Source organism: Trichoplusia ni, chromosome 18, assembly GCF_003590095.1.
Source record: "Trichoplusia ni isolate ovarian cell line Hi5 chromosome 18, tn1, whole genome shotgun sequence".
In the NCBI taxonomy this organism is placed as follows: domain Eukaryota; kingdom Metazoa; phylum Arthropoda; class Insecta; order Lepidoptera; family Noctuidae; genus Trichoplusia; species Trichoplusia ni.
The window spans coordinates 5,383,304-5,411,266 of record NC_039495.1 but is presented as its reverse complement, the minus strand read 5'-3'; the positions used below and the strand labels follow the sequence as shown (position 1 = coordinate 5,411,266).

The 27,963-nt window shown below is 35.7% G+C and overlaps 1 protein-coding gene across 1 annotated transcript; it reads right to left on the bottom strand.

Moving 5' to 3' along the window:
• Positions 1 to 152: 152 nt before the first annotated feature.
• On the bottom strand, positions 153 to 27,963 carry LOC113502857 (T-box transcription factor TBX1-like). Its single transcript, XM_026884587.1, has 9 exons — positions 27,729 to 27,963; positions 7,049 to 7,173; positions 6,188 to 6,298; positions 5,575 to 5,816; positions 5,041 to 5,197; positions 4,241 to 4,396; positions 3,814 to 3,881; positions 1,159 to 1,302; positions 153 to 489 (listed from the first exon to the last, which is right to left on the bottom strand). Exons 1-9 carry the CDS (start codon positions 27,778 to 27,780, stop codon positions 432 to 434), a joined length of 1,113 nt encoding a protein of 370 aa, XP_026740388.1. The 5' UTR covers positions 27,781 to 27,963; the 3' UTR covers positions 153 to 431.

Here is a 27,963-nt window from a genome sequence, read left to right as displayed (position 1 = left end):
ATAAAAGAACAAGTGACAGTTAGTGACCAGTACGTAAGAAATAATTGAATTTTTAAAAGTTAATAGTTGCTACCATTGATAAATACTAAATGGACACTCCGAAATTACATACACTCGAAAAACATTACCCTCCTTCTTTGGCAGTCGGGTAAAAAGAGAGGAAACGAAGTTTCGGTCTCACTTTGTCTCTTTAGAATTTATATGCCGTGCTTGTCAAGGAAAGAGATAGCGCTAGACCGAAAGCACAAGCCATTTCTTATCTTCGATTATAAGCGTACAGCATGTCCATTAGTATATGTCAATGGTTGTTACGACCCCTATGGCGGTATGATTGGCAGATGGTGCGTTCCAGGGACGTGGTCGCTCATCTGTAGCATGAGTGTTAGCCGGTTGTTGTCTTTGCAGTCCCGACCCCCGAGTGCCTTTCTGAGCTATCTGTGAGCGTAGTAAGCACTGTAAGCGCTATTGTGGCCCGCATGGGGTTGATACCTGGAAATACATTCAGAATACAATAACTTGATATTGGACACAACCAGAAAATTATAAAATAGAAGAGAATAGTTTTTGAGTAGAGGGTGTCAAGAAAGACTTGTATAATATTACACATGATGCTGCTCGGCATTTCTGAAACTTGAACTTGGCTTGCAAGGCTACTGTGTGCCTAGAAACAATCGAGTTTTAAACTTGCCACAGATCGACGTGAAAACGCCTCACAAACTGTTATCTCTCCGTTGTGAACTTGCGTTTGCAACACGTTGCATTAAAACTATATTCAGGCGTCGTTTTTGGAGTGATAGTACTTAGTATTATTGTCAAATCAAATGAACAGATATTTAAAATTTAAAATTAATAATGAAAAGTCTAAATGTTTTTATTTTACAAAAGGTTTCTAAAACACATTAGGAGCAAAAAAATAAATTATCATTTTGCCAAAAACCAACTTGCGCATTAAAAAGTTAACTGGTGGACTTTTTTAAATAACATAGTTGAAGGCACAAAAAAAATAATCTGAGATATTCAAAATGGTGGCCAAATTGACAAAAGAAAAGCTATGCAGAGGACAATATCATATTTTTAAAGTCAACTACGAAACCAATATTCACGTCTCATTCTTTAAAAATTATTTTGTTCTCTATAGAGTTGTAGAGAATGTCTTACCGCACAGGATGTGCGTGCGGCGGGTAGAGCGGGCCGCAGGCGCTGGGCTCGGCGGCGTACGGCTGCGCGAGCTGCGGGCACGCCTCCGCCGCGGAGGACTCGCGCCGCCGCCCGCCGCCGCGCTGCTGGCTCTGCTCGGGCGGGCTGTGCACAACACCAACATACCTCATATATCCACTGGATAATATACTTGGAACAAGATTAGAAAAAGGTTTCGACGATCTTCAATGGTCAAAATCATTGGTGGGACAAGAATTGGGATAAGACATGACATGACAGACGATTACGTCTTATACTGTGCTGAAAGTTAGGATTGCGTCCTAAAGTAGGACTATCACAATCAAAGTATCTTGCCCGTGAGAAGACGAAGCAAAAGGGCATAACTTTTAATTTTTGCGATATGAAGATATTTTTTAGCGGAAATCCTTTTAAATCTGGTAACCTTTTATTTATTCTGACATTCAAATATCTAAATTAACACAAAAAGCAACATCAAGCCCTATATTCCCAAGCGACATGTCCTACTAAACAAATGGCCTAAAACTATCAACAAATTATAATACAGATAAAAAAAGATTAAGAAAAAAATGTCAGTAATATTTCGCCCGCCCAGTAGGCGGGGTCCTATTACGGTCTACGCGTTAATTCTTTATTTTGACAGGTCGCGACAAATGGCATTCGTATGTTACAGCCAGAGATATTAATCTATTATACCAGGAAGTAGAGAGATGATATTTTTTGTCCCTCTCTATCTAGTGTTTGTTCATATGAGTTTCAGAGAACCGTTGATCATTAATCTCGTAATCGCTTACGACGAGTCACGAAATTACTGTAAAAAGTTATTTTTAGAACCGTTTTAATGTTTTATTTTTTTAACTTGGTTAAAGTAGTAAAAATACTGATTTTACGGTAAAAAAAATCCAGTTATTTATAACACCAATATAATAACTTAGGTGAAGACCTTCTACAGCTGCCATCTTAATTATTTTTAAGTGAAAAACGTTTCAGTAAATCGCTTATCGGGCATCTTTAAGGGATCTTAAAAAAACAAGTAAGTTCTATATAACAAACCGAGGCAAACAATAGCTACAGTTACGTAAACCAATCCCGCACTCGATTCACGAATCGATACTATTAAATTCGTGTATCGATTAACGAATAAACTTTTCCGTCTCCTATTGGCCGGTTTAAAACAGAATGACTATAAAACGGTACATTAAATGCACACAGTTTACAGTATCTTGAGAATAATGGCTGACAAGTAAGATTTATTCTCGTAAAGTAGCCAATGCAGTGCCCCCAACGTCAGTAACTAACGTCGTAAACAAGATGCGCAGGCGCAGACTGTTTATATTGTACACTCAGTTAAAACATACTTAAGATTTTATAGTTGAATGTTAAAGGAATTAATCTTGGAGTGTTCACACTGGGGTTTGTGATAGTGATCCTTAATAATGAATGTTACTAAATAAGGTTTTAAATTTTGATTACAATTCACTTTGATATAGTATTACAAGATTTTTTAGCCGACAGCAACGAAGTAAAAAAGAGCAGTTCTAAGTTCAAAGAAAAATAGACGTCTATATAAGTCCCACTGCTGGGCTCAGGCCTCTTCCCATACAGAAAGCTTGAAAATAACAACTATCTTAATATGGAAGTTAATCAACGAAAAAATGAATTAGGAACTCTACATTTTCTTCACAAATTAATTTAACTCATATGAGTAGCCGTTTTGTACGCACCTGTACAGTTTTATATAAAATGCATTCTTAAATCCCGGTAGATAGGTAGATGAACATCTGGTACAGTTGTTTATAAAAGTATAAATCTTTGAACATTAAACGAGCCCGCCCTCTCGCGTATTGACATTGAACAGGTGCGCGGGAGTTAGGTACAGTTCCCCTATTTACTCAGACTTTACCTAAAACGTATGTTTTCGATGTATCCAAGAGTATTTGGTCAGGCGAAGGTTATTAAAGGGATATAGGTGTTTATTTTTAGCGCAATGCTAGTTGGTATCTAAGAGGAAAGCGACTCTATCTTTCTGTGAATTATACATTATTTTTAGTAGAACTGGCGATCACTTAGAGGCCTCTAAGGTAAAACTCAAAAAATATTTCGACGTCGGTAAAAGATCTCTTAATTATATTTTTCATCATCAAAATCACATAAAAGATAACTTTAAACACACAGGAAGCAAGTCAATAATTAGATCTTAAACATCCTCAGCTTTACCCACTTAAAACTAATTTGCTGGAAATACTAAAACTATAAATTTTAAGGTTAGATATTTATTTTTATTTTGGCGGGAACGGGAAACGAGCCGTGTCCGCCATAACTGTCGTGCGTAACTCTTTACTCTATGGGCACGTCGTAAAAGTAAATTGTCACCGGCTGTTGAAATGCGTTTGAGGCGTCGCATGAAAACTTTGTAAATAAATTGATTCATGTCTATGGTGGGGTGGCTTGAGAAATGTGGTTGCGTTTACCCGACCGTTAATGTCTCGTTAATTTCTAAAGACCGTCTCATGTAAAAATATGGCTTGAACATAAAGTGGTAAACGTCCGTAAAGTTGGAATGTTCAAATGTTTGGAATATTTCGTGGAATTGTGATTTTTTAATAGTTTTGAAGAGTGTCGAGAAGACGAACTTACCAATCATCTGGGTCGCAGTCTCTGAATCCTTTCGCAAAGGGATTGCTCGCTATTTTCAATTGCGTTATCTGTAAGAAAAAGTTATGTTATGTTTTCGACTATATTCATTGTTTTGGTACGTTTTGCTGTTAAATTCTAACGTAATACTCAAAACAAAACAGAATAGTTATTTGCCGTCACCAAACCTTCATCATCAATTTTAGTCATCATACTAAAACGTCATCTTTTTCCACTTAATATTGTTAATAAATGTAGTCTCTAGGCACCAGGTTCTTACAGTCCCTACGTCAATTGCCACAAAACCGAAAAAAAAACTTTCAATTTTTGCATCAAAGTCTGAATATTATTTGTACTTCTCAAAGTAATGTTCTAGAATTCATTTTCCTAAAGGCGATTTAAGACTAATAAAGGTGTATCATCCACTGACCCTATGGTTCTGGTAGGCGGTGACGGCGGTGAAGCCGGTCTCGGGGAACACGAAGGTGCGGTAGGGCACGGTGCTGGGCGCCGTGCTCTGGCCCTCGCCCGGCAGGTACACCACGTGCAACCGCGGCTGGTAGCGGTGCATCGAGTTCAGGATTATCTGGAGACAGGCATATGTAAGAATACGAAGGAATATGGGAATCGTTTTAATAAGAGAACTTGTCCTTTTTGATACTGTTGTGTGCAACAAGACCAGACCTAGTCAAGAATCTCACCCGTCTACCAATACCTGAAGCTATTAAGACCGCCGCGCGCCGAGAACAGAAACAAATAGCGGTTGATTAAAGATACTTCTTATAGTGGGCATGACGTTCAGTAATTAAGACAAAGTCTAAAAAGAATTGTGCAACAAAACAATTGACCTCCAGTTTTCCTGAACTTTGATTTTTACTAATTGTTTTCAGTTACTTCTTTTATCTCTTTTTATTACATCTCTAGGATACTCTTTATTATACAAACGGTCTTCAAAATGTTACGGTTCGGTTTGTATGCACTTAACGACCCATTTCTTATTAAAATGGACCTATTGATAAACCATTACCAGTGTGTGCCGTCATAATCGATTTCCACAGTCTCGTAACGGCTACACAAGTAACGCTAGATTTAGCTAGAAAACACTGCAAATATATCCTACTAGTAATGACACCAACACTTTTGCTGCAGTTGAAATTTCTTCACACTTTCTACCACATCCAAAACCAGTTACCATAGACCTACGTACACCTAGATATGCCTCATACTTACATGTCCATTATCGTCGAGCTGGTTGTTCGTTAACTTGAGTTTGTCGAAGGAGACGAGCTGGCGCATCCAGTTGGAACCGGGCGCCGGCGAGTCTGGGTGCACGTGGATGCGCGGCGGGGACACCGGGTCCGCCTTGCCCGCCACTACCCAGCTAGAGCTATACACCAAGATCATTATTACTATCACTTTCTAGAGTCCTATCGTCGGGGATAGTTCAAATCCGCATAACTAGCAATGGATAATTCCTCGTATCTGACAAATATAGCCAATTTTAGTTCTCGCGGCTATATAAGTTACTAAAAAAACTTCCCATTTAAAACTGCGTATATGTGGATACGCGGACTTTAAGTATACTAGATTCGCGGATTCGAACTTTCCGCGACGTCATGTAGAAACGAAACATTTGCTAAGTGAAAAAATATACATATCGAAAAATAAGAAATGAACAACATTTTCGATTAACACGATTTAGTTCAGCCAGTTCGAAGTCAAAAGCAAATTCGGGACACATAAAACGGGAAAAAAACTTCATACCTGTGGAAAGCATATCGATATCTCTTATCATCGAGCGGCACAAAGTCCACCAGCAGAAGATAGTCAGCGTTCGGCAGCAGCCCAGCGAGGCGAGCCTGCAGCGCCGGGAACATGCGCCGGCCCGCCTTCGTCACGATCATCTCCGTGCCCAGCTCGTGGAAGTTGCGCCATAGTGAGGCCAGTTCTAGGGTAGCTGTGCATCGCGCTACCGCAGGGTGGAGAGTCACGTTCTGATTTGACGGCTGCGTGGATTAATTGGTGGTGAGATGTTTGGATCCAAATATCGATTGGAACTATTGTATGTAGCATGATCTAGATCTTAATCATCATCAAGTAGGCCTTTTAAATTCTTCTTTGTGCTCAAATAAATTTCTCATTAGGGTTTCAAAAACTACAATTTTCAAATGCCTAACAATTTTGTTTTGCCTTTTTGGGCCTTATGGAATTTTTCAAGTGTTCTTTCGTAAAACTGACAGTCGAAATTATAGTCATAGGTACAACATTCAAAAAGTTATTTCAAGTGTCACTGTAACCCTCTTCTACTTGGCTTGATGGCACCAAGTAGTATACCTATGTGTCAGTAAAATCAGTAGTAGTATAAGTTTGTACATACATGCACGCGCGGCGGCGGCTGCGGCGGCGGCGCGGACACGCCGGGGTCTCGACACGTGCTCTCGCTGAGCGCCTGCAGCGGCGAGTAGGTGCTGCGCGCGCACACCGAGTGCTGGCAAACAGTAGACAAAGGTAACAAACAACTTGTATACTATGTACCTATTTAAAACCAAGGGTGCAATCTTGAAGGTACGAGTTCGGGGTTGTCTGCAGAGAGTCACATCGACGGTTCGCTTTGAATGGTTTTGTGAATATCTATTGAATACCTTATTATGACGACGGTATATCGCTATCTGGCTACATATTTTCCAGCGATGGGGTACGGGATACAGTCGTACGATAATCAACCAAATTGATAAAATAAGATTATTTTACTTAAGATTTTTGTGATCTTTCGACCTTTATTTTTCTCATAATTCCACAGTAGAGCTCTTGGAGCAAAACAAAACCAGCTATTCAAACCAGTAGAGCTAAACTAACATGTCTCATTCAAACCAAGAACTAATGTTTGATCGTAACTTGTAGCTAAGCTATAGTCAAACAACAATTCATTTTGTGTGTTAACACTGGTTACTTAGTATTAGAGCTGTGCTGAATACTCCGAATAGTGGTATCAAACTCTACAATAATAATCGTCCACACCGATTTCGGTAACAGCGACTGCTTTGACCCTATTGGCGTGCGTGTGCTCTCATATGGTTGGAGTAACCAATTTTGTGCGTAAAAGTCCGCGCACACTGCGGGTATGTCAGGGTACCAGCCACAAAGTTGTTGTTGATAGATACGGGTGGTCGAGCTTTCAACTCACGTTTGGCATCCAGCTCAGAAAGCCGGCGGGTATCAAACTCATAACTCAACTTACATCTCTAATGGGATGATGCAGAGGTGGCAACACGGGAGGCTGCTCATGATCCCGGCCGAGTCGCTCCACCAGTGACTGTGACAACGCGAACCCGCCGCGAGGACATCCACTCGACGATACAATGCCTGCACAACATATATTAAATACGTTTATAATGGGAAAATAGTAAAGAAAAATAAACAAAATGGAAAATACTCGACTGGCTGCAACAAATTTTTAAAACTACGTAGGTACTACGAAACTAAGACGAATAACAGTTTTGGCTATAATAATACTTATGTACCTATTTATTATGAATCAACGATGATGATATTTTAAGTAAGTAATTAATCAAATGTATTTTTCCACTTTTCTAGGAATTAGTTAAAAGAAGTTTACAACTATTCACAAGTAAAGCAAATATCGGTTGCAAAAATTTGCGGATTTGTATAATGCAAGGAGAAGCTAGGGGTTTAAAATGTTTGGTATCGGCGTATGAGAAATTTGGCTTTTCGATCATTTAAGTAATATAAAACCAAAGCAGTGTTTAAAATATTATTCATCAGCTACGAGTCTTATACTGCAGGTTTCAAGTTAAAAGAAATAAACCATGGATATTGTAGAGAACATTCTTCATGGAAAACATTTGTCATAAGAAAACTTAATAATTGCAGTTATTGTTTAAGCCTGGGTACCAGACCAGGCCATAATAGACAACACAGATTAGTAATTTCAAAAATTCTTAAGACTGATAACAAAACGCCTGTATTTACGTCTCCACAACTTTTCATCACACGACGTGCAATTGAAAACCTTCCTGAAACTTTCGTTGCACACAAATCACAATGACACTGTCCACTGCTATCTACATAATTAACAATCGAAAAAAAAATCGAACCTTATTAGAAAGTATACCAAAATTCGAAGCACTGCCCAACATAGCTACACTTTAAACTTTAATCACAAACGCATTTGTACTCATAAAAGTTTACACAATAAAAAACAAACAGTCCCATAAAAACGTAACGTCCACACAGCGGCGGACATCTCACTCAACTAATTGGTATAATGGCGGGAAAACTCAAAACGCGTCCAAAATGGCGGCAATAATTTCATCGCGCGTTGTCAAGACAGGGCTTATAAATAAGACGGGTGATGAAAACTACACTTACGTAGAAACGACAATGATCTTAGTTTTATTTTTGTAAGCTATTCCGTTTAATTTTGTATCGTAAGTGTGTTGTAAGGCTTGTAAACTATTATTATTGTGAATCATACTGTCAAGAATAGAATTTAAATTGGTTGATAGTTTTAGGTTTGATAAGTGCATGCATACCACAAAGGTTAAGGCCAATTTAAAACTGCGCTGTGACAAAACATTTACCAAAAAAGGAGACTGAGGAAAGATGTTAATTTACGTCAAATTTGGAAATAAAATGCGGACAAAGATTTTGACGGCCATACCAACAAAACCAAACAATTTTAAAATAAAACCAACGCCGCTTCTAATAATAAAAAAATATGTACTTTATAGTAGCAGAGAGCAGTATCACGTTAAATTATACATTCAAATCCCCATGAGTCAGAACAATTCGATACTCCCGGCGCATGTAATCGGAAACGATAAATTTTTTCGCGTACTCGTTGAATAGCGCATAATTGTCAGCTTATGAGTTATTTGTGTGGTGCCACAGGCGCTAATGTGCCGTCGCCATATAAATCAACGAAATATGTCACAAAGAATGTGCTCTTCATAATTTCACAGTTATGTTGTTATTTTTCACAATGGATTCGATAATGGTGATAGAATTAAGATGTTTGACAGAAGTAGCCCTGTGAATGTGAAACGGAAGTTTTGAAAGAAATATAGTCAGTTGTAGTGATCGTAATATAATGTGGATAAACATAATATTGAATTTTAGTGGCGTTGTCATTTTAATAGTCTCGATTTAATAACAATTTTACGCGTAACGTCAGCGTCAGCTGGAATTTATTCGTTAAGTAAAGGTTATTTAAGCATTTTAAAAGGAGTTCATCATGCAGGCCAGTCTAGAAACAAAAATGTATGAACAGCCTGAAGGCGGAGGGCCTCATCCATCATCAAAATTAACTTTAAATTTAAAATAACTTTTAAATTTCAAGTACCTAGGCCGTTTCCCAGACACTTTTAAAACGTTACTGTATTGACTCTAGATACCGAAAAAGTCCTTTCCTCGAGCCTCCTCTCATGCAAATGGTCTCTCAAATACATTTCCCATACATTATCAGACACTCGATATTTCTCATACATCTTAAAATAATCTGTACAATACTCGTGCATATATATTTAGTTCTAATGACTTGAGTGTCATTACTAAGAAACAATAAATAGCCTTAATGTTCGTTTGAATGGCAAATAGCAAACAATTCATTGATTATAATTAGATTGTTCATTAGGTCGATAGTTGGATAATAAATATTGTAGGTATGGACGTCTGTGTCCGTTCCACTCCAGTTGCACTAATATTCGTCGCAGTTGCCAAACGCGCGTCGATCAAACGGCTATAATGTACTGGTGATTGTCTCTCGTGATGGTATGTGACGTGTAATGTGTAATTGATTCTTGGGATTTCCATTTTGGGGGTATTGTTTTACTTACTAGAATAGATTCTGAGGATGATAAAGACGGTCGTTCTGTTTGAGTTCCTTTCAGCTAGTTTTGATGAGACTAGATTCCAATAATACCATAGGTAGAAAAGGTTGTTTCTAATAGCTATGAACAATGCTGTAAGGGAGAAAAAGCAAATTAAAAAGGAAAGCTACGCACCGCGCGCGTAGAGTGACGTTTTCTTTCGGAACTGAAATAAACTATTCTAATTGAGAAGAGCAAGATATTAGCATTAACCATCTGAACAGTTTTTAACAATCAATACTCAGGAGAAAAAGTAAGCTTCTATAGAAACTATTTTGGAAAAATTGTATCCGAACAACTAGGTCTATGATATAAATCAATTCTTTTCAATATAAATCTCATAAACTAGAAAACGACAAAACAAATAACGAACAACGATCAAAATACCGCGAAACAATCACGTTCACCTTTGACCTTTAATATGGACCCTGAGACCACAACAAAAAGAATTCACGAGCAGTGCAAAGTACGTCAACATAAATAATGAATAAGTAAGCGCTTACTACAAGTATATTGTCAATTGGTTCTAAACAGACACCGCCAAGGTCTACAACTTTCAAACACGTCGTTTATCGTGTATTCGGGCCTACACCACATCTTAAAGTTTGTGGGAGAGGGCAGCGCAATTTACCGTGTAGTGCACTGTCACGCTTCTACAACCACTATAGTAATCGGTAGTTCCCCTAAACCCTATACACATATCTGCATGATTATGATTTAGTAAGCTTTTCACGTTTGACTCAGAAGCCATGTTTACAGAAAAGTTTGACAGAATGTCAAGTATACTTTTTAAAGGTGTTAAATTTTCAAACGATTTTTAAAAAGGAACGATTTCTTAATATTCATTCTATTGTTTTACAGAATGACAACAAACTTTTTTTTAAAAGTGACGTGACTTTGACTTGTCAGTTCAATACGTTAGCGATTTGATCAACGGTAGCTTACGAAGTAATGTAACCTGTCTACAAACCTAGCCTTAATGGACAAGTGGCATTTCTTTACGGTTAAATATGTATGTATTTAATTATGGAAATGAAATTTGTTTTAGATAACTACCATGACGTTACGTTTTCACTATTAAGCGCAACACTTTTGCTTTATCATCAGAGTTAATGATGTCAGAAATGTGGCTAACCCAATGAGTAGAGTCAGTTTAGTTTGTAAGACAAGAAAATTAGCTTTAAATGTCATAGGGTTTGAATAAATCTATCAATGAAATGAATTCATTGGCTTAGCTATTGTATCATTAAACATGTTGACAAAATCAAAGCTTTATTAATCCATGAACTCAAATTACAATAAATAATATAAATAGGCCTACTATATCAGAATTGAACATAACAAAATGTTAATGACCTGTGTAATTTGAATATCAAATGACTATTCCGAAAATAATTTAATCTGTGGTTTTATTATTTGAATTTTATAATTCGATATAAACGGGCAAACGAAGAACAATCTAAGTGATTTAATATGGGTCGATGACTGGCCCCAAATAAAAAAGTAAAAACCGGTCAAGTTCGACTCGGACTTGCGACACGCACTTGACGAGACTTCCGTGCTTAGAAACAAATCGAAAAAAAATCCTAAATTTATTTATCGCACAAGCGTGTTTTTTAGTATTTGTAGTTAATACTTCAACAGAAATACATCATCTGCGAAAACTTCTACTGTTTATCTTCTACGGTTCATGAGATACAGCGTGGTGAAAGATGGATGGACAGACAATGGTCCCTCAGTAATTTGTATTTACCCTTTGGATACGGAACCCTAAGGATCTATTGGCTTTTAACAGAATATTACTATCTACAGTTAGAAATAGATAAAAAAATTAGATAAAAAAAACCATTTGTTAATGCAAATTAAATACAAGGAAAATGTTAGCTATAAATCACATAGTATTTTTTTTCCCAGTTTTGATTTGTCAAAGTTCCAGATACTTATCTAGTTAATAAAATTCCTAAGAAACCTTGTGAAATACCTCATCCGGATCATGTCAATGTTTAGGGTACCTTAAGTTCATTAAAACACCTTAAATACATCGATACAATTCTTAAATAATCGATTACCATCCTAAGAGATTCATAAATACTAATTTCTAGTCACATAAAAAAAAAACGTTTATTGTAATTTAATAAAGGATATGTCGAGTACCTAATTTATTTAAGGTATTTAATCATTTTAAATACCACGCCAATACATTTTTGTATAAGAAGATTATCAAATTCGCGTCGAATATAATTACAGAATAAAAAATAAATATTTCTAACAAGTTTTTGATTGTAGCCTCGGCGTCTACTACTTAAATTGTTAAAGCACACATTACAAAACGCCTTTATTGTATACAGAACCTTCGTCGACTTAACCTCGTACAAAACTTTATGTAAATGACAAAGCCGGAAACTTAATAAGTTTGGTACAAGAAAATCATGATTCATTTAGTGTCAAACTGTGGTCGACGATGCATGTGGCTGTGGTGTTAGTATTAATGGCGTTAGTGTGTGTGGAAGGTGCTCCTTCACATCACCCGAAACAAATGAAGGTCGAGGGGATGGAGGAATTGGAGCCGTGCAATGGTGGTGACTGTGAGTGCTTCGTGGTTGGGACGAATGAGTCCAGAGGCCTTAAAGATATCTTCGAAAAGTTCGAGAAACCAAGGAAGGGTAGCGGCCAGAATTCGGATGGACCCGGATCAGCCTTAAATGGCGGCTGCCCGAACGGCGGCGTCAGATTAAATAATGTATGTGTGGAAGAACAATAAATGTGTCTACGTAACGTTTAAGGAGAATTGTGTTTTTCTCAAAATCCTTTCCGTTTTGCTTATAGTGATTTGTGATAGTGATCTGACTAATTGAATATCTGACTTGCACATCACGTTACAATTAATTTCGAAGTAAGGAATTCAGACATGCCTAATGACTAATAGGGATGATGACTGGGTGCAAAAAGAGGTCCGTAAGACAGATTTTTAAAAAATGAGATAAATTTGTTTGCGAGACGAAATAAAAAATACGTAGTTATTTATTAAACTGCATGACGGGCATAGAAAAAATGCCATCAGCCCTATTATGATGTGTATGTCAATAAATAATAATATTTTACATTATATTCCATCAACGATTGGACTTTGAACTAGAATTTATGTATCAGGTCATGCTTGTTTTATACGGAAACGAACTCAAAGCGATCAATGTCTACTGACCTATACCATAAATATTAAAATGGGTTTTAACGCTGGGATTTACCGAAAATATGTCTCTTCAAAAGTTAGCAAAACAATTGATAAATGGTATAGAAATATTCCTATTAATTTATTCTAAGAACTATGAAATAAGTGCTAATTGTGACAGTGACTTGTATCTTCTGAATAAAGTTATTAACAGCAATTATTTTGAAAGGTGTTCTTTTGAACTTAAGTGTGTCAATATTCGTTCGGGTCAATGTGTCTGCGGCCTTGTGTAGTCTCGTGTAATGACAATACAGTTTGCAACCATAGAAAAAAAATATGATTTCCGTGTTTGGTTTTAAACGGAAGGATTTGGTACGGTACTAATTTGACCGTCACTTTTGGACTCTTTTCTAATGCTCCTAGTAATTTATTTTGTTAAAACGAACATTTACTTTAAAAAAAAAAGGTTTTTATAGGTACTTGTACCGTCAATTTTGGACTCTTTCTTATGGATTTCCTTTCTTTATGCGAATAAACATAGAAAACAAAGTTTAGTTTGTAAATTAATTTGAATCATACCAGATTGAATTTCAGTTTGCAAATTGTGATATAGGGGTTTGAGGATTTGCATTTCTCAGGACATTTAGAACCGAAATTTGTAAATTGAACGTGTCGCGAGTCAAACTCATACGGATAGAGTTACCGTTGTATCAAGTAATTGTTTTGCCTCGCGAAAGTTATTATAAAAATGAAATACGTCATACAATCTAATTGATTTAATAAATGCTCAAGAGCCTATCGCCCCGTCTTAAGATTATTTTATTACAAGCGTCGAAGCGGGACAGCGCATAACACATTAATAACACTTTAAGAGATGCAGTCGGGCCCCTGTTCATGTTAATGTTTTTCGCAATAAGTGGTCAACACTAAAAATCTGTACCAAAATGTTTCTATTGCTAAAAAGTAAATGTTTTCGGTAATTTGTGTGCGATTGCTAACACTAAACGTGTGACCACAAGTTTACTTAAAATACTAATATTTTTACCTGTTAAAACTCCATAAGTTAATGCTAAATTGATTGGTCGGTCTGTCCCAAGGTTTGTGGAGCTTACATTTGTATGACGACATTTTATATTGTTGTTTTCTTGTGGTGTGACATGGCTATTTATTAGTTAACCTTGAATTCAAATTACCAATTCTAAAGTGCCCAAAATTTTTGGGTTCGTCTTCAAAACTAATGGTATGTAGTCCAATTTTTGAACACATTTCATATTCTAGACAACCTTATTTTTAACATTTATGTTTTTTCTTTGTAATTAGCAAGTCTTAATTGTTTTAAACTCATAATTGATTGTTTTAATGTAATTAATAACAAATTTCAATGGTTGAAAATCGACAGGAAAATTACAGACAATATAGTCTTCCAATCAAAAAAATGTATTCGATATCTTCAAGAAATACGTGTCTAGTACTTCTTTCCAACTGCCAGATCGAATTCGATTTTTCTTCCTATTTAAATTCGACACAACACACCATAAACGAACTTTAACAAAAAAAAAACAAGAAACCAACATGGCGACACAAAATGAATAGCATTATCCAATAATAATGACATCACGTTAATGAACAATCGTTGGTACATAATTAAGGTAAGTTATAGAGCTAATTGCATTGGCGTTAGTTCTATATATAAGCAGTGATGTAGCAACAAAAGGCGAGATCTGGCCGCTTCCTTAGCAATAAATCCGCATTGATTGAGCGCTATAAATCTAATGTGCGCCCGCGACGTCGCTTCGGATGCACTCGTTAGGGTTGGCACAAACGTAAAGAGGGATAATTACTACATTTCTACTATTCGTTCGTTTCATGAATAGTGTTTTGTAAGGCCTGACGATGATTGAATCGCTCAAACATATTAAATTGATAAGTAATTCACGTTATTGTAGAAAGAAAATGTTATTTCCAAATTACATTACATTAAGAGTTCTCTTCTGCTTTTCTTCGTACTGGCGATATGAAGTGGTCTAGATACACACCTAATTGGTTACGTCACACAGCGCACTCCCGAACTCTAAAGTATAAACTTTCTTTATCAATATTTTGTTCTCATCCTTATTGTCTCGTCTTATGGAGACATAAATATTGTAGCAGAAAACCTCAAAATTCTCGACAAGAACATAACTAATTGAATTATAATTAATAACAAATAAAAATCGAAATACAAATTATATTTTCGATTGCTCAATAAAAGCACAGCATAGATTAATGAGGATAATTACAATAAAAAGACCTTTGCATGTTAGTAACATTGGCCATTCATCAAAAACCTGACATAATAAAACTATAAACAAATATTAGTTTAACGGCGCAGAATTCAATGGTAAACCTATTAACTACTTGATATTTATTCATACGAACACCTACGTTAGTTAAGCAATGTCTATTTATAGATTAACTATAAACAAATGTTTATCGAGCTGAGACTACATGATTTTTAAGATTTTAATGTTTTTAAAGTAAACAATGATGATGATACTATTGCAAGTGGTAGTAGTGCCACCGCTGTTTGAAGGATTGCTACGCATTGCCATACACCGACACAATAACGCGGATGACGTAGCACGGCGGTTCAGGTTTAGTCAGTAAAAGTCTGACACTACCCATTTCCTTCTCCGAGGGAGTGGGTGTCCATGATGATTCCTTACCAAAAAAAAAGGGAGATGCCACCGCGTTGTTCTACGCCATTTAGTGTGCTTTCTCGCTTTTACAACTACAATAGTCTTACATTAAGAGCTGGTAATAGACATAAGGTTTACATTTTCTTAGTAAAGAATATAAAATAACATATAGAGTTATGTCTTGTATACCTTTTTTTATTCCACCTCTGGAAAAGTAAAATAAGCTGGATTGGCCTAAAGAGCTACAGCGGCCCCGATACACAAACGGTTAGGAAAAGTCTGACACTTCCTCCCGAAAGAGGGAAGAGTTTTATGAGAAAATCTTCGTCTATAATTTGAGACTTCGACACTAAGAATCTTGGCATCACAGTCATAGCGGTATAATCATTTCAAATTAAGACGAGAAGATTACTTCTATTTACAATATCTCCGACTTGGCTAGTAAATGCAACAGAAACAATTTTACCTAAATTCCATACATCTACAAATCACAAAAATCCTTTAGTAAAATAGATACATAAACTTCATCAAGACTGCTGCGCGCCAGCCCTGCGCGTGCGCAACACGTGTGATGCAGCGCGGGCGCAGTCGGGAGACACGTTTGATTTACGCGCCCCCAAGCCGCTACAAATTGCCGCTCATACCGCAAACAAACGCGTTATTATCATATACCAATGAGTATTGTAATACGAATATAATGTTAGTAATATAAACATTATTGTTTCCATGTGAATTGCTAAGTTCATTTTCGTATGCTACGATTGCATCACTAAAGTTTTCCTGAAGTACCTATTTAAATTGTATTATAATACTTGCATCTCATGATGTTATAGACGAAATTAATTTGCATTAATACTGAAAAAAAAAATATAATAGACGCCAAAAATTGGAACGGACGATTATGTCTAAAAAATTATGTATGTATTTTAATTAAAACAGCTTCAATACGAAAAATACATCTATGGAACTATGAAGCATCGTCAGTAGCATGTTTGTAATCCACCTGTCATAACACTTTGGTTATATTTACGTTACCAAAACCGTGGCCGTAACGAATTACTTGTTTACGATAGCAAAGATATAGCGAGGGCGCAGGGTCCACGAAGGTATTTACAACACTAACAAATTAGGTAAGTTATACAAACAACCAGGAAATAGGGAAAGTTGAAGTATTTTGAGGGAGAACTACCAACTTTTAAGGAAAAACATATCGTCATCAAACTAAAGATACCATTCAAAGAAGTCTTATATTTATGTATAAGGAAACCTTCTAAATTTTGCACCTTCCAAGTTCCAACAAAATCGAAACACCCATCAAACGAATGATAAACAAATAACTGGCAACATTGTTTATGTTACGAAAAAGAAAGAAAAACGTTCCAGTGAATCATTGCAGTGGCGAGATGAAACCTGCTTTGCTTACAAATAGACAATGGCGGAGGAAGTACTAACGAATTAGCACGAAGTGACTTGAGTGAGTGAGCACTTTGATCACAAACTGGTGTCAACATAGCTTGCGAACCTCATTAACAAGCCGATCGACGGACGTCACTCCGGCGAATTCTTTAAATGCATGGTTACGGCTTAATAAGTCGCAGTGAAACGGGTGAACAGAATAAGGAGGGAATTTTGTATCTGTAAAGTGAAACAATTCACTAATTAACGGTAATTTTTGGTGTCATGTTTTGTTACTGACGACAAAAATCGCGAAAGGTAGGGAAGTCTAGAAGACAAAGGAAGAATCCCTATACCATTTTTAATGTATAAAAAGTGTTTGGGGTCTTTGTACCACATATTTAATTCAATTATCTGATGATAAGAATGCACTAGATATTTTATATTATTAAGAAAGCGTAGGTCTATTCACCATGACACTGTCATATTTAATCAACGTCATTGTCGTTGTAGATATTCAATAAAAAAATCATATCGAGAGATACGATTACTCGAACTGATCAAATCCAAACCTAAAATCGATATCGTTAGCAAAGAGTTTGTTGAGACTAGAAAGGACCACCAGGAAGTCGAGTCAAGTCGAGGGATTGTATCACAATAGCCGTTGTTGTGCCCTACCGTCTGGGATAGTGCAAACACCAGATGCGTTCGAGGAACAGACTTGTGTAAGCGAGGTGTCGCTACTGTTGTGACTGCTGATTGACTGATGCTGCCAACAAAACCGATCCACGCTATTATTGGAGCCGAACAAATATGCCTCCGTTTGATACTATCAATGTTTACATTCGTACGTGTCTATATTTATTAATCTGCTGTAATGTGCGCGTCGTGTGATTCTGCTGTACTCCCGATTGGATCTTTGATTGCAGTTTGATCACAGACGTTATAACATTGAAATTTAATGTTAATAAACATTTTCTTAGTTTGTTGAACGTTATGCAATGCGTGTTGATTGATTTAAAATACATTTTGCAATGTCTATATGGTGTATTTCTTTGTGTAACTGCAGCCGAGTGGTTGAGGTCACCATGACAAACCCACTGAGCGCGTGTTGTTGCCTTGAGTCTGGGTGTCTTTATGCATGGATTAAATTCCTTACCGCATACGGGTTTTTTTTCTTTCTCTAATATTTCACGATTCTTCACGGACTCCTTGAGACTTTAAAAAATACTAAAAAGAAATTGGAGATTACATAATGATTTGAAGAGTGTTTTCGCCAGGTAATGCTTGTACTAAAATGTTGTGACTGCTGACAGAGAGGTGCCAACATCTATTCTGAGAGATCGCGAGGCTTGCCGGTAAGATATGAAGCTCCTGGCAACGTTAAGTCAGAGTACACTGATCACTGATAGATTACACAAAATTTATGAAACTGAGACAGCTTGATTTGAATGTAGAATCGATACGCCCTTCAACGACTCTCTAAAATGATATATATCTTTTGCATAATTATAAGAAGCCTGCATAAATCCTTTTTGGTATAAAAAATGTTTTCAATTTATGTACTACGACTCTTCATCGACTATCATCTATTCCAAGTAAAGTACCGTATTAGTAAGTGCAAGTACTTCCATCAATCACCAAGAGAAAAAATCTAGTTTCTTCTTTTGTTGTACCAAACAACAATTCAGAAACAATTCAGGAATAATTTCGTCGAAACCGACCCTACTTATTTCAGTTGTGGAAGAGAAACGAATCTACGCCGTGTAGCATGTCTCATTGACACTACCGGCAACAAGACAATTTAATATTCTATTAATATTCTGGTCTTTTTTATACCTAATCTGTTTTATCCACTTTCATAAGTATTTTACTCTAGACTTCTCTATCATTACTCTATAGTTGTAAAGGTGAGCATTGTATAGTGTATAGTCATATAATATTATGTTGACTCTACCGGCTTGTAGCACGCTCTACCGCTTGAACTAATAGTCTAATAGTGATTTGTGTTCTAAGCTTCATTAGTTGTTAACTGATCCTATTGCTCATTATAGGTTTCGGTCGTTATCTGCCAATCACAAGCCCCCATTTTGTTTTATTACGATACAGTAGATTTGTATTCAGTGGGTCATACTAAGATATAGTTCATGTTTATTTCGTTTAATTAATTGTAATAATTTGCGTTCAGAATTTAAAAACTGTTTTCTATCAATTCTGACTAAAGGCTAATTATCTCTAATACTTCTTTTTATTTAAAATCTTACGAAACAACACATTTTCAGTCTTTTAAGAACCATCTGCTCATACAGCTCTGGGCTTTCAACTTGCCGTCGGCAAATGATTATTATTCGTGCTCAAATACGCTTGGTTCATAAGTTTTCATATTGAAACAAGCATTCACTTTACAAATAATTTAAGCCTTAAAAAAATATTTTTTTAATAAATTTGTTTTGGTAAAGATCTATGCAACTATATTAAGCAGAAGCTCACATTACTTCACTCGGCTACACAAAACGTGATGTACATAGATTAAAAATTGCCCGCTATCATTGCTTTTAGTCACAGTACAATTTAAAAAAATCAATGATTTAACACCCCGGTTTACACCCGTAAAAGAAAATGGTTTCCGAAGGTGTCAAGGCACGTACAACCGGCTCACGGTCCATCACCACTGCTAATGGTGATTTGTGTCGCAAGCCTCGTTAGTTGTTAACTGATCCCATCGCGTCATTAGCTACAACATTTTAAAATAACCCACAATGTTGTTTAAGTGAATATTAAATTTATCGCAAACTGAGATAATGTGCGAATTGTTTATCCGCTGATTGAATTATGACACTTTTCTAATGTAAAAATTAAAAAGATTTTTTTGTGAATAATGACGGCTTTTTTTATAAGAATAATGGTTTTAGTCGGAAAGCTTTGGAGGGTTAATTTTGGAATTTCTCGCCAATTCTTTTCAATAGGAAAGACATTTTTTAACCGTGAATCTAGGGTCATTACTGTAACATTTTAAACTTGTCTGGAAAACGGCCTACTTGAAATAAAAGCTTTTGAATCCCGATTTAAAAAAAACGTTAATAAATAGTTATATAATGTACCTAATTAAAGATTTTTGCATTGATACGCTTTGAAAACTAAGATAGTCATACACAACTAAAAAACTTATGCTCTTGTTATAAACCAAATACTTTCCTAATTACAAACTATCTCCAAATACGTATCAATAAATAAACTTGTTCAGAAACCCGATCGCTAAGTTATTTATTCTCGTATTTATTTATTTAGAAGAACCGACTAAATGTCAAACAAATAAATCGTGCGCGTCTCACGGTGCCTGAAAAAGTCATGTCTTTTGATACATTTAATTACTTCGCATAGGATAAGATTGTATGGAGTAGGATTTTTAATAATTTCTTCTAATTAAAAAAGCTGTTCAGATTTTACATATTCTTTCTCACTACATAAAGTAGAGTAAAAGTGATGTTTTCTAAAGCAGTTTCGACGATAGGAGGCCAATCATTAGTATATCGTCTAAGACCTCTTTCTTGAATGAATATTTCTTTATTCACTTGGCAACAGACCTCTATGTTGTTAAAGTTTTTACAGATACGGAGCAGGATATCAATATAATAACAAACACGCACTTATTTGAACGATTCAGACCATTGTCATTTAGGATTGCTGAAGAAAACCAAAAGAAAATTAGTCTTGCAGAGTTTCAGTCAAATCACTTTGTTAATCGTTCCTGATTCTAAACATACAAGTATGAATACTCCAATAAACAAAAAACAACCAAATCACTCGCTAATAAAGACACTACACAAAATATATGAGTATCTGTCAAACAGTGTTCCTTAAAATTGATGTGTTGCCACAGATTAAAATTATGACGCAGGGCGGGAAGTGAAGACCTAAGCGACGCGTAAATCAAATGTTCAGGACAATGGTTACCACACACGAATGTTTGAATAAATCAGTGTTAAGGTGAATTGGAACTTGATTAGTGGGGTTAAGGGTTTATTTTAGATTGTATTGTTTTGGTATAGGGCTGTTATTAGTGTGTGGAGAAAATAGTTCTTGATTCGGAATGTGTCTTCATTTGTGTGTTATGTAATTAGTTCTACTGTGGATTCATTTACAATTTTGTAATATTAAATTTTAAAATTGTTGTTTTAACGATTGAAATTAATTAATAAATATCAGTTTTCCGCATATGTATGCGGTACTCTCAAATAATTTATTAATATTATGTAGATTGTCAGTAACTAAAACTTGACTCTTGTTCAACTAATTACCTTCTGATACTGAAAAAAATCAAACAACAGAAATACCTCAACTCAAGTAAATTACGTCACATGACTTGAAAAATGTCAACCAATAAATTACCGCGGTTAACAGCGCACCAACCCTATCATTTTGAAAAAGGAACGCAGTTTCGACGTCGGAACTAATTGGGCTAATTTATCCGGGATGACGTCACGATACGGCACCGGTACGGCAAGACGTACACAACCAAGAGAGAAAGAGATAGAATGGTGAGTGAGTGAGATGGCACATTACATAGCGTAGAGCGATGTCTCTTTCCCACAACTGCTAAAATCTTACATGGAGAGGTTGTAGTACTTGTCCTGCCGGATCGGTTCGAAAACGGCTCGTAATTCTAAACTTCGGCGTTGCGTCGGGAGTAGAGGTATGCAAGCTCGCATAGTTCAAATTACAAGAGAAATCGGTTATTTGTACGGAAATAAGTGGAGTCCTAGTTTGAATCTAATTAGTTTAGTTATTCATTTGGGGGAAAGAAATATAATATTATATGCTTTCAATTCTACCGAGCTGGTTTTTAGGCGCTTTCAGCATAACATGTTGGAACTGACTGCTGACATTAATGTGGAACTAGGGCTGTTGGACTCGGACTCGTAATTAAAAAGGAATGGTTTTTGCCTTATTTCACACAGGCTTAGCTTTAACTGTTGACTATATCGTTCAAAATCACATCTTAAACTGAAAGGTTACCGAAGGATGACGAGACGCCCAACGTGCAAACTTTTGTTTTCACATAATACTTTTAAGCAATTAAATAACATTTATCCTTCCCTAAAAATCTCTACATACCTTCATATTTAATATAATAATAATATAATAATATATCCTGGGACAACTCACACACGGTTATCTGATCCCAAGCTAAGCAGAGCTTGTGTTATGGTAACCAGACAACTGATAAACTTACTTAAATATTTCTAAATACATACATATTATAGATAAATTACACCCAGACACCAGAACAAATGATCATGCTCATCACACAACATTTGTCCTGGGCGGGAATCGAACCCACGACCTCCGGTATAGCAGTCATTGTCACTAACCACTAGACCAACAGGCCCGTCGATATCCACAAATACATCAACAAGTATTCATAAAATAAATCGAGAATTACAAAATTTCACATAATATTGGAGCAGCGTTTACAGCGCCTTGTCCTCAATGTATCGCAATCACACACATGTTTACGATACCAATATATTATCTGTGCGACCCTTATGTGAACGATTTATTGTAAACACAATCCTAAAAGCTGAAACACGACTAACGCAAATACCCAGACTGCGTCTGTTTAAAAAAGAAACGTAATAATGTCATCGTCACGTTCGATTTTGAAATTAGAATGAATGGTGTTATAAAGTCGTGATAAAGATGTAGTTTTTTTTATAAATTACATCATAATAAGTTTTTTTTTTAATAAAATGATAATATAGAATATTTAAATGGAAAATGAAATACTGAAATATCGAAATAATGAAACATTAAATATTTAATTTTAGTTCCGGGATCTCTTTTCCTTAAATTTTTCATGAAAGTTTAAACCCATAGATTAAAATTAAATGATACTATAATTGAAATCAAACAAACATTGTGTATAGATACTTCAAAGCTTCAAGACGGCGCTTACAGACGCGTTCAAAATTAAAATATTACGAAAACAAACAAAAGACGGCGCCATGTTTATTTTACTTATGATGCTATATCACGGCTCGCCGAAGACGAACGGCATTTCAGCGGCACAATACATTAAAACACTATTCCTTTGTGATTTTAATCTCTTAGCTAAAGAAAACTATGAAAACAAATAAAAATTAATAAATTTCTTCTCACTGTTTTTATTATTGATAGAGAAAACAAATAGCATACAGAATTATGAATAGAAACGTAATTTCCTTAGTAATTTATGGATTATTGTAATTATAACATTCGTTGTTGGATATGAAACACGTTATGGCTATTTAACAAATGTTTCTACAATAATGGAAGCAATTAATATAAAATGTTGGTTTAAATGTCTTGATTTGAAACATTTGTTTGTTTTCCTTAAAAATAATTATTTACATTAAGGATTAGACCGATAGAATGGCTACAGTTAGTCTTTTTTCAGGTGGCTGGTGGCGACGGGGTATTTTTTTGTGTAACACAGATTATAACCAAAATTTGTGTCTTTTAAAGAAGTTACTTCAGATTTCCTAAAAATACCAAAATCTGAATAAAACAAAAGATAAAACCACAAAATCATCGATTTGAATTGATCGAATCACTTAATCCTCGATTAATCGATTTAAACGCCTTGACTCCTTACAATCGATACACCAATTTTGATATTCATTCATATTTCAATCAATTCAAGTTGATCCCATCTGAAGCTTGGCCGGCAGAGTCGCCAGCTGCGCACATTACCGCTGCCGACTCATGAATTATGCCCCAATTGTTTGTTTTCATTACGAGCTCTCGTAATCCTGTATATTTTTTTGTTTCATATTTTTTTTCGGACCACTCAAAATAGATGGTTTGTTTGTGAGCCGTGAGAATTTGAAAGGGCATGTCAACGGTGGATTAGTGATTGATATTGTGTTTTGTAGGTGGTCCGATTAAGGTGAACGGTTACAGCTACGTATTGAGAAAGCAAATAAAATACTTTTCCGTGAAATTTGTTTGACGATTTAAGTAAGAATGAGAGACTTCATTCGTCAAATACTGAAACGTCAATGAGATTTAAGCCAAGTTGGGTACTGACTTCCAGTATTCAGCTATTAAATAGATTTTATGGTGAAAAATCTATAAATATAGCACTTGAATATACCTGCGTGTCTGTGTAGTTAAGTAAGCTAAGAAAATACATATTTACTCTGTAACAAGAAATAATACAAAAATAATAAGATTAAGTGAAACTGTTAGCGTATTAAGTAAACGTCCTCATAGACAAGTTTGGATTGGGACACAATACCATGTAAAAAAGCGCTTCTGTCACAACTGTCATTCAGTTTGGCGTTTTTTTGAGCTGCGTAAGATTGTATGCCATTAAAATAAATGAAAAACAAGTCGAAAACTACATGAAACCTAATTTGTTCTGATAAGTAACCACTAAACTCAAAAGATACCGTTACCTTCACATCAGACGTTTTTTAAGACCATTAGAAAATTAACGAACTCCAAAACTCTTAAAACTTTTACAGTGAAAAGTTAGTAAAATACTATTTTTAGAATACAAATTGCACAAGAGATTGTAAAACATTAAATTTACGAGACAAGCAATGACGTGTAGGGTTGTAAAACAAAATTCGTTGATAAGATAAGGTTGTAACGGCCATATGTCTGAGTCTGCAATGTGTTAAACTTTTTGCCACCCTTGTAAAAATGGTACAGTTAGAAAGTAGTTCCGTGTCGCCCTATACCTAAGCTCGGAATATAAACTATGGATGTATTAAAAGATAAATGTATAAATATATAAAAGGTAAATATATGGGGTACAATACAAGTGTAACAGATACATTTTATAGGATCAGCCATATTTTGCCAGGAAGGTATGCATATTGGCATTGTGTTCGTTATGCGATCAGGGCCCCAATTCTGCTATTTACATTTATCGATGAATGAATGAAAAGTGGCTTAAAATGACACTTCTCTTAAGCATTTAAGGAATAATTTCAAATTTAATTCAATTGCCATTCATTCATCGGCCATTGTAAATAGCAGAATTGGGGCCCTGGGCATGTAATTAAGTGACAACTCTACAATAGTTAACGTAAAAAGAAAACGGAAGAATGTATGGAGATTACATGAAATTTATAGTATATATAGTATTTTATTTATATGCAGCGACTGGATATCTGATATCTAGAAACCATAAAAAATGTGATAATGACGTATAAAGGAAGTAGTGTGTGACCAAATAAAATAGTTTGTTAGTAGTAAGACTGTCTAATAAACTTAGTATCTTACTGAGAAATTAATGTTTCATAACAAATTATGAATTTATTCTTACAATCTCTAATGTCTCAAATATACAGATAATATATCTCTCCTTAATTTAAAAACCTATCTTTGAAATACGTCCATTATATGTACTTCAGCAGGTTTGGCGAAATCAGCTTTTAAGTCTTAAAATAACAAAAGAGTAAAATCTATCAACCGAGTTAAACTATTAACTACTATTCTTAAGCTACTCCAAAATTCTTCGAAACACTTAAAATTAAAGTTTACGTTAAGCTTTTTGCATGATCATAAAACATTTATCATAGCGACCACGTGTGTCTATCGAGTGGACGACTCGACGATGAACGCCGTGCAAAAAACTGAACGAGATTAGTAACTGTTCTTTAGCATTATGGTAGGGTTAGGTTAGTGGGTTTAGTGGTACTTTTGGATGATTTTAGGTCCTATTTGATTTTTAAAGTATGTAGTAGAAAAAGTAAAAGACTCTTTTTGCATAGAGTTGAGAATCCGGAGTAGTGTAAATTGATTGGAGTCTACCGATTTTATCTAGATACGAGTAAAGGGATTCTTTTGAGAATTATGGAGGATAAATTGTAATACTTTCAACATTGAAACTGATACCCGATTTCCTCCGATATTTTAAAATATTTTTGACTTTATGGAATCTCCATTTCATAAACGGTTCCCCAGCAAACTGTGTCATTTTAAACGTAATAAAAAAGGAGGTTAGTCGAGCTGACTGTCCTCTGTCCCAAAAATATAAAAACAAAACATCTACTAGAATATCAAAATAACACGCTGAAGGTAATTAGTAAACTTTAAAATAACAAAACGTACGAATTCAAAGCCAGAAGTGCTCAACATTGGAGTTTTTTCACGTCCGCTGCCCGGCAGTCGGTTAATTACCACAAAAAACGTTGCCCACCCCTGTCGAGTCATCAATCTACATTGACATGTCTTGTAGCATGATACGGACTCCGTAATTTTCAGAAATATAATTTATTAAATTTTTCCTACTTTAGAGAAGACTGAAGGAGAGCATTTCAGGGATTTGTAATGTTCTGCTCAGCTGTAGATATAGCCTTTTCTTTTATTCAGCAATGGGGGAATTCCGATCACTTTATGCAATATCTTGGCGGAACTCGACCAATTGCACTAAAAATCTACTTGAAAAGCACTTCATCCCTGATTTTTAAGCTTCCGTCTGTCATCGCGTCGTTTAATCATGAGGCCGAACTTTGATGTCGCGGTTCAAACCTAACATTGTCTTACAAAATGTTCGCGACAAAAAGATGAAGTTAAAGATCTGAAAGGCAAGATGGCGGGCTGTCAATCGTCAGCGGCGACGTCGCATTCGATCACAGCTGTTGCGATGACGGATAGATGAATGAACGCTATCAGAGAAGAACGAAATGAACGATAGGAATCTGAGTCAGGCATACCGAGTCGCGTGAATTGGCTAAAGAGGATTTTATGTATCGCTGTAAAAGAGTCGTTTGCGTGTTTGTGATTCCGGTGCGCGATATTCTGTTTTTCCTTTTGATTTTAGAGTGTGGAAAGGGTTTGAAATATTTGGGAAGTAATCTTAAGTATAGATTCACAGTGTTTAATAACCCGTTTAGCGTGAAACTTAATTCCAGTAAAATAAAATGTCAGAAATGGTTTGACAAAGAATATAGATACAAAATTCATTTTGTTTTCCGGTTGTCCCTAAGGAATGAGTTTTCTTCAGAAATGACTTTTTTTATTTGCAATTACTTTTACGTTCCTGAAGATCTATTTCTTAATCAGATGTTTCAAATGTTATAATTAGGTTTTATGGAACTTTATTTGATTATTCGAATAACTTTGATTAAGTTTTTTTAAGATCGAAATAATTTTTTGCCTTCTCTTAACATGAGTAAATTACATAAGAAAACAAAAGTCACACATTTAGTCAAAACTGTTAGTAATACCTACTTCCTCTACTTTGGAACACAAATTTTAAAAGTAACCAATAGTTAAAGAATTAATTAATTTAAAATTATCAATATTTAGGAATTTTACGCTCGTGCACGAAGTTATTCCTTAGGAGATCAAATTCATGCAAGTCATCAAATGTACAAAAAATTAAAGCAAATCTTTCGTGCCGACGACTTGGTGGGTCCAGAAGACAGTTTCTTAGTTGTTTGGGGTCACACAAAATTAATATTCAGAATGGCTATTTACCATCATTATGATTTTCATAACTTCACAAAAAGCACTACACATTAATAGTAACACGAAATTAAAATGAGTTTTCATGGCAATTATGTGGAAATACACTCGGAAGTTACAGAAAAAAATTATTTTAAATATTCTTTTGTTTTTACAAACCACCAAATCTTTCACTGAACGTCTACTGAACATTAACCCTTGAGCTGGCAAACAGGACTTAGAAACAATGTTACCGGTACAAGCGACAGGACTTTTCGTTTTGGTTCCCGTCAATCGGCACAAAAGACATTCTGATGAAACGCATCAGCAGGATCAATCACTGACCGTCAAGCTGGCGCGGCTGCTGCCACTCGCCCCGCCACTCTTGTCCCTCCATCACATTTCTTCACCGTCGGCCGATTATTTTTTCAACGCGACACAATAAATCAGTTTTCTGTGCGTTAATCAAGTTATGCGGCGCGCGCGCAGACGGCGGCGCGAGGCGAACGCTTCTGTCGTCGGCGTGCGTCGACAGAGGCGAGCCCGCCTTAGCCCGCCCACCGCCCAATCCCAGCCGCGG

What these genes read in the sequence shown, in the direction of transcription:
- LOC113502857 (XM_026884587.1), bottom strand. Translation starts at nt 27,780, where the DNA reads ATGGAGGGACAAGAGTGGCGGGGCGAGTGGCAGCAGCCGCGCCAGCTT. An exon ending in TGCATCATCCCATTAGAGAT is followed by an intron (nt 6,299 to 7,048) that starts GTAAGTTGAGTT and finishes ACTGTTTGCCAG; the next exon opens with CACTCGGTGTGCGCGCGCAG. An exon ending in GACTGCGACCCAGATGATTG is followed by an intron (nt 1,303 to 3,813) that starts GTAAGTTCGTCT and finishes TGTTGTGCACAG; the next exon opens with CCCGCCCGAGCAGAGCCAGC.